This window comes from Sinohyriopsis cumingii, chromosome 15 (genome assembly GCF_028554795.1).
Source record: "Sinohyriopsis cumingii isolate HCF-2022 chromosome 15, ASM2855479v2, whole genome shotgun sequence".
Classification (NCBI taxonomy): Eukaryota; Metazoa; Mollusca; class Bivalvia; order Unionida; family Unionidae; genus Sinohyriopsis; species Sinohyriopsis cumingii.
The window spans coordinates 32601485-32615386 of NC_142975.1; the positions used below are offsets into that span (position 1 = coordinate 32601485).

Here is a 13902-nt window from a genome sequence, read left to right on the forward strand (position 1 = left end):
ACACATTTGTTGAAACACACTCAAAGGGCTTTAATTGTAGGTAATGTCCTCGTATAAAAATGGTCCCAATTATACTGCCTCCCTTACAAAAATAACAAAGGGGGAATTCCAATTAAACTGCCTCTTTTATGAAAATAACAATGAGTACTCCCCCTTAAGTGTGAAAATCCTGGAGAAATCACATCCTTCGGAATTACCATTTGAATTGAGACTGTACACGTAATGATGTTCATCGTAGACATAAAAGTTACCAACATTTGAAGGGGATAGCCTCACGATACATATCTCATAATAAAGCATATCAACACAAAACATATATAATGATGAGAAATCCAAAGCATAAAAGTTACCAACATTTGAAGGGGATAGCCTTATACAATACATATCTCATAATAAAGCATAACAACACAAAACATATATAATGATGAGAAATCCAAAGTTTAACTGGTTCTTATGAGCTAATGGATATAAATGAGCAGAAATAATTAGGCAGAAATAATATAATGAAATTTGTCTAATTTAATGGAAGCCATCACAGCTTCCATTACCCATTTTTGGGGTAGTGGGTGTAACATTGTTGGGCGGGGCTTTATAGTGAGGAACTGCCACTATATTACTGGGGTGGGTGGGAGTGGGCTATTTTTATTTCACAGTAAGAGTTTTTCAGTAAATTATATTGAGTGTGATAAAGGTGACACTATATCACATTCAAAGGGATGACAAGGTTCAAAGTCAAGGTCATTTACAAGATATTTCACAAAATTTCTGTGAGGTATATTATGCACATTAATAGTTTCAGTATGCAAATCAATCCTACTTCCTGTGTCCTTATCTTATTTGGTACAGCCATTAAGAGGGCTATTAGCTCAGGCTTGACAGGAATAATTACACTCAGTATTGTGTAGGACTTGTTTCCACATACTTGACTATAAGAAATATGTAGTAACTTTGGCATTAAATATTCTGATTTTTTTTTAATTCACCTGCCATATGGCAGAATATATCATGTTACAATGTTTTCTGTCCATCCATTCATCTCTATATCCAACCATCTATTCCCTGTTTAATTTCCACACTATGGCTCATTTTCTCCATCTGCAGTTTCCAAACTTTGTTGGTAGGTTGCATTTGGGCCAAGGTAAAAAAAACTTTTAGGGTCAGAGGTCAAGTCACAGGGACTGAAAAAAGGTTAGGAAAAAAATAACTTGTATACCAGCGATCTCAATAAAACTTTGCAAATAGATTGCATTTGACATAAGATGCAAATTGATTTGGGATATGTGTGACTCAAAGAAAAATGGGTTTTCATGATATCTTGAATTCTTTATAGCTTAAGTTGACTGATCCAGTGGCCTAAGTGGTTAGAGCATCAAACTAGTTCTCAGGTTTGAAACCTAGCCAAATCATACCAATATTTTATAAAAGAAATGGTACTAACAGCTGCCTCACTTGGCACACACCATTAAGACTGTTTGGCCTGGTGTTATGATAAGGTGACTAAGGATATGATGCTACATGTCTGCAAGTGTGATGCCTCTGTGGTGGACATGAATGTCAACTTCAACACTGCAGATATTGTAGCGATATGACTGAAAAATTGTTAAAGCTACATTAAATATCCAAATCACACAGACACACAAACACAGACACTTAAGTTGACAATACTTTGTTGATGGCCTGCATTCAAGACAAAGAGACACCGGTTCTTTTGAGGTTAAAAGGTCATAGGTTAAGGGACTAAAAAAATTAAATAAATTATTTTTCACTAACTACCAGTGTTTTCCTTTATGCACATTTGTGTGTCAGGGATGCATGCTGGAGAAAATTGACGCACACATTTTGTTACCGTGCGTTTTTTTGATGCAAAGGATTTTCATAATATGATCATGATTTATTTAATACCCAATGCATTGGACGATGGATGGCATCATATATACTTCGCGTATAGGCATTGACTGGTTCCCTGCTTTGTTTGCCCCCTGCCTTGCGCTCCTCTATTTGTATAGCAAAGTGCAATGCAGGGACCATATAAAACAATGAACCAGACTAGCATAGGCAATGTTATGACAAAGTAGCTTCCCTTAATCTCACGAGCTTCTCGTGATTTCCATCGAGCTCAGCAAACTATTCTAGATATTTAACATCAAGGCTCGTTACACCAGAAAGCGATCTCCAGATTAAAACGTCATGCACTAAAAAGCATTAGCGAAGAAAATGAAAGAAGCAGAACACAAAAGAGTAACTGTGGATCTAACTTTAATGAAAAATGGAGAAAATTATTCCCTTGACTGGAATATTCATTTTTATTACCAGTGTGACTTCTGATCACGTGATTGCAAAGACTGCAAAAGTGAATAATCCTTTCGTGACAGGATTTTAAAATTTTTAAAAATAGGCCCTCGTTTGCCGTAAGATATCTGGAGAACACATTATAACCTAAGACATTATTTCACAACAAAGAAATCAGTAAACTTACAGAGACAAATGCGTTATTTGGATTACAAAGTCAGTGGGTCATTGCAGATTTTGTTGGTTTTTAACTTCTACTGCAATAAAAGAAAGATCTTAAAGTTTAAGTGTAACTTATTAGAAAGAAGATGAATCAGTATCCTCCTTGATATTTGGATAAATGTGTTCTAGGACGAAGTACAATGAAACCTATGATAGTACACATTTGATGAAAGGCAGTAAATTAAGTCCCATTTGGTTAAAAAGATTTATTTGGCTTTTTGTATTGGCTTATATGTAATGTGTTGGGCTATAATATTGTTGAGGAGACTGTTGAAAGTATGACTTTAAAAAAAAATGAACTAATAAAATTATTCTTTGAATGGACAATGCATTTGTTTGTTAACTGTGCATGTTGTTGTATTTGTATATTTAGAGAAAGAGAGAGAGAGTATGTTGTGCAAGTTGCAATATCCTATTTCAAGCTGAAAAAGTACAAGTCGTATGAAAATTTGTCAGTACATTTTTGACCCTCACATTTTTTATTTGACCCCCACATTTTTTATTTGACCCCCAGTTTTGACACCTAGGGGTTTTTTGTACCCTCAATTTTACACCCCTGGGGGATACACTGCTAACTACTTAGGTATACTACCACATAGTTTGACTAATCTTTGGTGAACACTTGCATTTGAGACAAGGAAAACACCAGTGAATTTGGGGGATCAATGGTCAAGGTTAGAAGGACTTTAAAGTGAAAAATTATTTTCGCAGAATATTATGGTCTATGCCACAAACTGCGACCAGACTTGGGTGTCTTGCAAGAGGATTTTACATAAAAGAAACAGTAATATTTCTGATATAAAGTTTATGATACTCTTGCTTTCTGTGATTAAAAGTAACATGTCCATACAGATTTCATGAAGGCGTGCACATATTATGACGTTGATTTTGCATTTGATTGACAGCTTGGAGAGGCAGTATAGCTAACCTGATTTAATTCAACTTAGGATAAATAAACTATATGCTACTGTTATCTAGATGTTGAAGAATCATATGCATTATGAAAGAGACTAATCCACATATTTATGAAACGATCTTGCATCTGATTGGTGACAGATATTATGAATCTTTTTTATCTTATTTCTGATTGGCTGGGCTTGTTACCACTCTGGAAACTGAATTTTTCAGTCCGATTTTGCACCAGCTTGGTAAATAATCTGATATCATCAAGTATGTTAAGTGAGGGCTGTGCATAATGATGAGATGATCTTGCATCTGATTGGCTGTGCTTGGTTCCCTGCCAGATTTATAGACTATATTTCTCTTCCAAAATTTGATAAAACTTGGCAAATAGGTTTATATCTAGAGCTTTGTTGATATCAGGTGTCAGTAAAAGACTGTTTTTATTGGCTTTTATATTTGGAAATAATTTTTCTATTCAAAATTGGTCCTGAAGGTTGGTAGATTGTTTAAATAGGATCATATTCTTATAATTCTACAAGTATGGGAGCTTGCTTGATGAAATGATTAACTGCTCAGTTTTTTAGCCCGGTGAGCTTTGTCATGCCGACTTGAGTGTTTTATTGTTGTTGTTTTAGGGTTTAATGCCATATTTCATTGCATGATACGGCAATACATTGGAGGCCAATATAACTGATGGAGGAAGAACTCGGGGAAGAAAACCGCTGTAAGAACAATTGACCCACAAATAGGGCCAAACCCAAGAACTTTTTTTTAATGCAAAATGAGATCTAACATTTTTGAAAGAAAAAAAAGAATCAAAGCGTCATGAATTAATTTACTTTGTTGATACATGTAATTATTAACAAGATACTGAAATTTATTATATATTTCATACTGAGATACTGAAATATCCCTGGGGGAGAAAAAAGATAATTGCCAAAGCGGAGAGCAATGATATCACTTTTGGAATTACTTTCATTTTTTATATAGGAAGTATATCTGGCCTTATGTATTATATTCAGACCTGTATTTCCACATTTAGGCCTGTTTCAGGTTTTCTTTTTTTTTCCTTCTCTCTCTGTATTTACCACCCTTCCTGTCTCTTGCCCTATCAAGATGAATGAATCTTATGATAATTTATGACTGTTGACCATTTTGTATATTGTACATTTATGTAATCAGTTTGAAAGTGCCATCAACAATGCATAAAAATAAACTCCTAACAACAGAATGAATGCAGAAATTACAAAGATAAGAAGAATAGAAACTCAAATCCTGACATGAAAACTCAAGGACATAACATGTGATTGATGACTTGAAGGACATGAAAACAATCTGCAAATGTGTAATGTGTGATTGAAGCCTTGAAAGACATGCAGACAATTTGCAAAGATACAAATGGTGACTGAGTCTTGAAAGACATGAGAATATAGATGAGTCTTGAAAGACATGAGAATATAGATGATGTGATTTCTCTTTTGATGACACAACTTACTAAAAGTTTTGTTCTATCTAATCTCTTTCAGGCAAAGCAAAACATTACAGCTATTAAATCATTACAACTATCAGATGAAACTGATTTACATATACTGTATATAAATTTGTTTTTTTAAAATGATTTTCAACTAACTGTTCCAAACCATGAAATCATTTTCAAGCCAAAATCAGATAAATTCGCATAGCTAAATGAGACTAGACTATATTTGCACTGCTCCAAAGCAATTTCTCCTACATAGACCAAGGGTAAATAACTTAACATGCGGCATTTGCTGCATGTAAAATTGTACTTGTCCTTAGGAGTTTTTGGCTTGGAGAGATGTGTCCCTCACAAAGTAATGGCTTCTGTTACCAAGAATAGTTTGTGTAATTTGTAATAATAGGCACTTATGTTTTAGCTCTATTTGCCTTTCACCATTACAAAATGTTGCTCTTGCATCAACACTGGGCAGATGTCGGTCCCCTCGAGTGTAGAGAAGTATGTGTCCGCCCTGGACCAAGCTCTCCAGGACCTGCCAGAGCATGATGCCACAGCCAAGTTGAATGCCATGAAGGGTGCCATCTACAGCTTAGCCATGTCCACGTGTGGCAAGAAGGAACAGCCCAGCCAGGACTGGTTCAATGCACACCTATCAAGGATGGAACCAGATAACTGAGGACAAACGAAAAGCCTACATAGCTTACAAAAAATGCTCCAATGAACTGCCCTCAGAAGTGCCTGAAGCATCACCCAATGCATTGCTATACAGTACTTGAATGAGCACTAGCAGCAACTAACTGTGTGAAGGAATCCAGCGCAGTGCCAAGTCTGGAAACATCCAAGGTATGTACACTGGCATCAAGAAAGCTCTAAGCCCTACAGTGAAAGGGGCTGCCCCACTGAAATCTTTGACAGGAGAGATCACAGACCATGAGCAACAGATGTCCAGATGGGTGGAGCACTACTCAGAGCTATGCTTCTGAGACCCTTTACAAAAACAAGGGCAACCACAGTGACTGTAATAATTACAGAGGGATCTAACTCCTGAGCATTGTTCTCAAAGTGTATGTCAGCATCATACTCAACAGGCTGCATCTGCTGTCGGACAATGTACCCGGAAGCCCAGTGCAGCTTCAGAGCAGGCAGGTCAACAACAGACATGATCACCTCCCTCCGATAACTCCAAGAGAAGAGCAGAAAGCAAGGTCAGCCACTCTACATTATGCTCATCGACCTCACCAAGGACTTTGACCTGATCAGCAGGACGGGCCTATTTGAACTTCTCAGTAAGATTGGTTGCCCCCAAAACTTGGCAGCTTGATAATCTCTTTCCATGCTGATATGAAGGGAACAGTCCTGTATGATGGATGCTCCTCAATTCCTTCCCCATCAACAGCAACATGAAGCCAGGCTGCATGCTGGTGCAGATCAATTTCAGGATCTTCTTCTCTCTACTCCTATCCTACGCTTTCGACTTGTCCATTGATGGTGTATATCTGCAAACCAGGTCTGACAAGAGGTTTTTTAACCTGGCAGGACTGTGTTTGAAGACCAAAGTGAGGTCGGTGCCCATCAGGGAAATGCTCTTTACAGATGACACAGCTCTTGTGAGGATGCCATCCAGAAACTGGGAGACTGTTTCACTGATGCCTGCAAACAGTTTGGGCTCCCCATTAGCCTGAAAAAGACAAACATCAGCGTGCAAGATACTACCATTGCCCCTTTCATCAAAATCAACGGTGTCACCTTGGAAGCAGTCAACAACTTTACTTACCTGGGCTCAGCCATCAGCAACACTATCTCACTCGATGTGGAGCTGGACAGAAGGCTTGGAAAGGCAAATACCATTGAGGCTCAACTAATGAAGAGGGTGTGGGAAAATAATGCGTTGAGAGAGCACACCAAGATCCAAGTCTGCCAGGTCTGTGTTCTTGGCACCCTTCTATATGGAAGTGAGACCTGGAGCACCTGCATGAGGCAAGAGTGCCAGCTCGACTCCTTCCATACACGGTACCTTAAATGCATCCCGAAAATCAGCTGGTAAGACAGCATCCCACACAGCAAGATCCTGCAGAGTGCAAGTACCCCAGCATGTACTCACTGCTGAGCAAATGCCGCCTTTGATGGCTGAGACATGCCTGATGCATGGAAGATGGGAGGCTGCCAAAGGACATCCTATATGGACAGCTGACCACTGGCACCAGAAGAGGTGGCACCCCTCATTCCGTTTCAAGGATGTGTGCAAGAGGGACATGAAGGCATGCAACATTTCATCCAATGTCTGGGAAGTGCAGGCTGAGGACCGAGGCACCTAGAGACTGATGGTAAGCAAGGGCATAGCAGTCACTGATGTGAGGAGAGGCCAGCTGGCAGCAGAGAAACATGAGAGAAAGAAGAGCGCGGCAGCAACCCCAGCAACTCAGACTTCCCAATATGTTTGCACCAACTGCAGTAGAGATTGTCACTCTTGCATAGGCCTGCACAGCCACAGCAGACAATGCCAAAACCCCAGAGACAGACGACACTCCGTGGGTGCTATTCTCATGGTCTCTTGAGACTGAGCCATCAATGATGTTGATTACAAAATTACCCACCTGGATAATGGGACATAACTCATTTTGATCCTAAGAGGAAATGATTAGACTCAGAGTGATTCCCTCCCTTGAAACAGGTTGTCGGTTTATGTGCAGTTCTTCAGCCAGAATCATTTGCATAGAAACTGATTTAAAAGTAATTGTCCAGATATTTTCAATAAAAAGTTTGTTGTTTATCTTTTAATCAGATCTCTGGTAAGCGATAAAGAAAAAGGACAACATTTAAAATTCATGGGTAGTTGTAAAGTTCAGGATGGACTTGGCATCTAGCACAAGTTTATGGTGGTGAATTTATGTGGTAGTTATAAAGTTTGGGATGGATTTGGCATCAAGTACATGATTATCATGGGGTATTGATGGGTGGTTGTAAAGTTTGGGATGGACATGGCATGAAGCTCATGAATTTTATGATGAATTGATGGTTAGTTGTAAACTTTTGGATGGACTTGGCATCAAGTATTTGATTATTATTTGGAATTATGGGGCAGCTTTAAAGTCTGTAATGGATTTAGCTTCAGACAAGGGCCTATCACTTGAAGTATATGGGATAGTTCTAATGTTTGACAACAGCTTTAAGTCTCATGCATGGACCTATCACAGGAAGGTATCGGGTAATTGTAAAGTTTGGGATGGACTTAGCCTCAGGCATGGACCTTTCATAGGGAATATGTGGGGTAGTTGCAAAGTTTGGGATGGACTTACCTTCAAGCATGGAGCTATTACAGGACATTTATGGGATACATGTAAAGTTTGAAATGGACTTAGCATCAGGCATGGGCCTGTCATGGGAGATTCATTGGTTGTTTTGAAGTTTGAAATGGATATAACATCAGGTATGGGTCTGTCCTGGGGAAATTATGGGATAGTTGTGAGTTTGATGATGTATCATGGGTTATTTATGTGGTAGTTTTCAGAATCCTACTGTTAACCATTGCGCAAATTGAATTTTGCAGGAAGAAGTTCTTTCCACCTACTAAGGACAGTTACTTGTACGGACAAGAATTACGATCTGCCAGCGAGGATTCAGAATCTGACTATTTGGAACCCTCACCTAATGAGGATCGAGTGACTCGTAAGGTCCTGTCTCCGCCATCACAACATTCCTCAAGAGATACGGGTAAGGGAGATAACCATGATGTTTAAATTTACTTTTTCCTGTGCAGATTACTATGAAATATTTGGAGCTTAGTCAAGTATTGTCTCCTAAAAGTGAGATAAGTTATTGGATATTAACTTCCTATGTAAATATATCAAAATCCCAAAATACAGTCATACCTGTCAAGACCTCTTTGGGTGCCAGCAAAAAGTAGCATTTATAAATTGTATCAGAAGTCAGTTAAAGTTAAAAATTGATGATTGAATCTTGTGAACCAATTAGGCATTGAATTTTAATTGGTTGGAGATATTTTCTCTATTATTTAATGAAAAATTATTTTTTGGCACACTTGGAAACATTGCTTTTTTCCCCTGAGCGCATAGAAATAATATTTGTCACCAGATTATCTAATAAAAAAAACCTGTTTGATTTTGGTTTGGTGCTTTATGGCACAGCAACACCATTAGGTTATTTAGTGCCGAGGCAGTTGGAATAAAGTGCCTTGCCCAACGGCACACTACAATAGCTGACCCCTGCTCCTTTTCAGTTGTAAGTCTGACATGCTAACTACTGAGCCACTGCAGCTCCCCCTTACTGTCTGTGGTCAACAACAAATTAGTATAAGTAGCATATATGTGTCATCAGAGAGGGTGAACAGACCAATTTTGTAACAAGTCTACCTTGAAAATAAAGCTTCATATGCAAAAAAATGAAAATACAAGGTCAATAACATCAAACAGAAGCCTCTAACTGAATGAGATATTCTCCAACTGGGTTAGATCATTTTGTTACTTTATCTTTGTCACTTGTGTTTACAAATTTGTATGTGTATTTGTTTACCCACCCGGACACTTAAGCATTTAAGCTAGCTTGAGAGCGACTAGAGGCAATTAAGAAATATCTTATATATTTGTGATTCTGTCAAGCAACAACTACAAGAGCATCAGGAGTCTCAGGTGGAATTTATAGAAGGTGCAGAACAATTATTTAAACCAGTTACAAAGGCTACCTTGGGTCTTCTTCCCACATTGGAACAAACTGCTAAAGCAACTGAACAAAGTGCATAAGCAAATGGAAAATTAGCAGAAAAAACTTATAAAACACAAAAAAGTTTCCAAAAGAACTTCCAGGTGAAATAGCCGGTGCTACTTATCATCCACAAACACAAGAAATACTTAAGGGTATTGACAAGCTTTGTTATGAAGTAGCTGATATAAAGGATCTTATACCAGAATCAGAACCTGAAAGAGAAACAGAACAAGCAAAAGCCAAAAATGATATAAATTATAATTTTACCAAAGAGAGTATTGCCCACATAAAAAACATTGACATCGTGGAAATATCAGCATATGCCAGGCGCAGTTTTGATCAAAGAAAAATCTTTCTGAAATCTGAGTACATTAATGATACTGTAAGTCGTGATAACTGGTACAAATGGATATTTCGCTTACACTACAGAGTTGATTAGGCCTGAAATAATGATAAAAAATATATATAGATAAATATTTTGCACTGTTACAACAACAACAACTACAATTACATCAACCACAACAACAATGACAGAAACAACAACCACAGCAACCAGCCCAAAAAACAAGTGAGGAAGATGCAAGCTCTACCCCCAGTGCCACTGGAAGTGGTATTGGTACAGGTACCAGGGGAAGTGGCCTTATCACTCCTTGCCCCAATAACATATTTGCAAGTGTTGAATGACTAGAAATCCTCATTGGTGGAAGACAAGCCAGTAATAATTCCTCTGAAATGAAGCAGCTGCTATTTGTCAGAGATTATTTACAGGCGGTATCATGGATATTAATGTTTATCGGCCCCCATTGATGAAATCATTGATGATTACCACAGTGATTACCTTAATACAATTAGATCAGTGACAAGAAAATAAGATGATCATACATAATGCTCAGTGTGCACCTTTAATGGTCAGGGTAATAAATTCGTGATTACCAACATATAAAGCAATCTACGGCGATGGACTCAGTGATGTTGTTCAGAGTCTATTTAGAAGGATAGACCAAAAAGCAATACCGATTGCAAAACAGTTATCAATAAAAGCTATCGACATTGTTCATGATAAAGGTATTGGTGATGTTGCTAGAAAAGCATTCTCAGCAATCAAGGACAGTCTGACACAATTAATATGACGAAAACCGCAATCAGTAAAATTGCCCAGCACTGAAGTTATGCCCACAAATGTTAGTAAAATAATAAATTAAGCTTCAAATAAAAAACTGGCAGAGTTGGCTGTTGTACTCGTGTCAGAAAAAGAAAATAATATAACCACGAGTCTGATAGCAGGAAGTGGTCTTCATGTTAGATGATAACAATTATAATAAAATGTTTAAACGTGTATCTGATCCAGCATTTGACATGGATGCTCCAGTTCTCAAAGATGAATCTGTGTGCGATAATCAGTATTATTCTTATGATGTACGAGAGCCAAATTAGCATGGACGAAATGAACTTCAAGTTCAGGATACAAGCAGATATTTCTTACCCACTGAAGCATTTAAGTAGAAGGTGAAATTTTTAAAACAGATGATACTGAATATAATGCAGATGTTAGGGTTGCTTTTGTTAATAATGGCATTATGGCATTATTCAACAGTGCTACATACATGATTGATGGAAGAAACATTGAAATATGCCAGAACGACATCAACATTGCCACAATGACATTGGGTCCAGCAAGTTATTCCGATAATAATTCAAGATCAGCTGGTTAGTCGATGATGTTTGCCAAAGACACTTCTGACCACAACATACAGTATAATATAAGACAACCAAGTAACAATGCTGACGCTGATGTGTGGCCGGTGGTTCATAGTGCTAATCCAGAATTCAACGTAGGATTCACAGCACATCGATCAATGCTAAAGGATGGAAGCAGAAGATTTTCATGTGCAATTCCACTTTCACATATCATTGGATTTTGCAGAAATGTCACAAAGGTTATTTTTGGAGCCAAACATAAAGTTGTACTTACAAGAAAGGCTACTGACTATGATGCAGTCTGGCAACCTATCAGTGATGCTGGTAAAGTAAACTTTCATTGCGGATGCCAACAGTGATACCATCACTCACTGAAGAACAACTGTTGCTCTCTTTTATGGGCTGAGCTGGTAAATCAACATTATCAAAGTTGACGATGACCACAGATAGTGTTCAAAGTACCACTAATGGTTTATTCACATGGAAGAGAGCATCACAGGAAGGTGTCTCTGCACAGCGACATATATTCCTGGCTTTCCAAAATACTGAATGAGGCAGAATTATCAACACTTTTATTATCAGAATTTAACGCCTATGAGCTAAACAAAATCAGGCAACGATATCAATGATGAAAACTTTCCCAAAATCGTTGCCGCATGGAGAAAAATAGCCCCTCCTCCAAATATTCTCAAACATAACAATGATTCATATGGTGGAGGTGCTCATATTTCACCAGGAATTGTCAATATCACATCAACAATCGCAGTCAATCTTGTATGTGATGCAGTTGATGACAGCTATCAAGTAGATCTTGAATAATCAGTCAGGCTCAACAGGGATATATTTTATATACATTCACACCTCAAGCACCCCCTGGATTTTGATTGTATTAGAACGTGTTAATCTGGTTTATCTGCGATGTCATAATCTGCTATTTTCAAGGATACATTTCATGTTTACTGACCAGACCAGACACTTGCTTGATTTGCGGCATGAAGTTTCTAAATATAAATCTGTATGTAAGATCACACAGATCTTTTTGTAGATCTTCACATTCATGATTGATTTTCAATCCTGATTTCTAATCAGGGGAAATAAAATACATTATGACACATTTTAATTTTTACTGATTTGTCCAAATTTCAGGTAAATGGTACTCAACCTTGACAAAGTCAAGGCAGTCAGATTTTATAATTTGATTGGCTAAATGACACTCAACCTTGACAATGTCAAGGCAATTAGATTTCAGAATTTGCTGAGGTAAATAGTACTCAGAATTGTAAAAATCAGACTGAAAACAGAAAATTACATAATAAATATTATTATCAGAATAAAAATAATTATAATCTGAATAAATATTATAATCTGAATAAAAAAATAAATACAGTCTGAATAAATATTATTATCAGAATAAAAATAAATATTATAATTGGAATAAATATTATGATCTGAATTAAAAAAATAAATACTATAATCTGAATAAATATCATTATCAGAATAAAAATAAATATTATAATCTGAATAAATATTATCATCTGAATAAATATTATCAGAATAAAAATAAAAGTCTTATTCTTCACTGATTATCGAATTTGCTGGGGTAAATGTTACTCAAAATAAGGAAAATCCTACTGAAAACAGAAAATTACATAATTTCACAAAATAAAAATATTTCTGAACAAAAAATTAATATCGGGATAAAAATAAATCTGAATCAGAATAAATGTTATAATTTGAATAAATATTGTAATCTGAATAAATATTTTTTCTACTATAATCCAAAATAAATTATTCTCTTTAGCTGTTACCACAGTCACTAGCGACATCACTTTCACAATCACTTGTGACTATGTCACTGTTTTCATGTTCATATTACTATGAATCATTTCACGATCTGACATAATCTTCCTCATCTGCCTTACACACGTATTCACAGTCCTTTTTGTTTTGTATTCATGAGATAATTCTGATCCTATTTTTTTCAGTTGCGTGTGTGAGTGATACGAATTGTTCAGCTTCTGTATCTTTGACTGTCACCAAGGACTGTAACATAGATTGTTGGATCAGCTTAATGAATTTGTATTCTGCTGGTAGTGAATAATCGTCAAATTTTTGTTGTTGTAATGATTCAAAATAACAATTTTCTCAGGATCAGAAATTTGTATACCATTATTTTGTAATTTTTTAATTTCATAAATAATAGCATTAATATTTCTGAATCTAAATAATTTATTTCTGAATCAGAATAGGAATTATGAAATATCTTGTAATCCAACCGAAACGTAAAAATTGATGGGGTAAATGGTAATGAAATAATTCAACCGAAATGTAAAAATTGATGGGGTAAATGGTACTGAAAATCATGTAATCCGACCAAAATGTAAAAAGTGATGGGTTAAATGGTACTCAGAATTGTGTAATCTGAAATATTTTTGGGCAAGAATCAGTAAAAAAATAAAAGATTTAATCAGAATTGAATAATTTATGAAAGAAAACAGTTATAAAATAAACAGTAGCAATGATGAGTGGTTATCTTTCCATGGGGTATCCTTCATTTGCCAGCATTTGCCATTCCATAAGGGACCCTTCATACA

General features: G+C 36.6%; 1 protein-coding gene across 3 annotated transcripts in view; it reads left to right on the forward strand.

The window, feature by feature from the left end:
- The window catches only part of LOC149781515 (uncharacterized), a 169443-nt gene that overhangs the window by 89452 nt on the left and 66089 nt on the right, over positions 1–13902 (forward strand). For all 3 annotated transcript variants that reach the window (XM_089935596.1, XM_089935598.1, XM_089935597.1), the window contains exon 6: positions 8439–8602. In XM_089935596.1, the coding sequence (XP_089791722.1) occupies positions 8439–8602 (164 nt within the window). The remainder of the gene's footprint in view (positions 1–8438; positions 8603–13902) is intronic.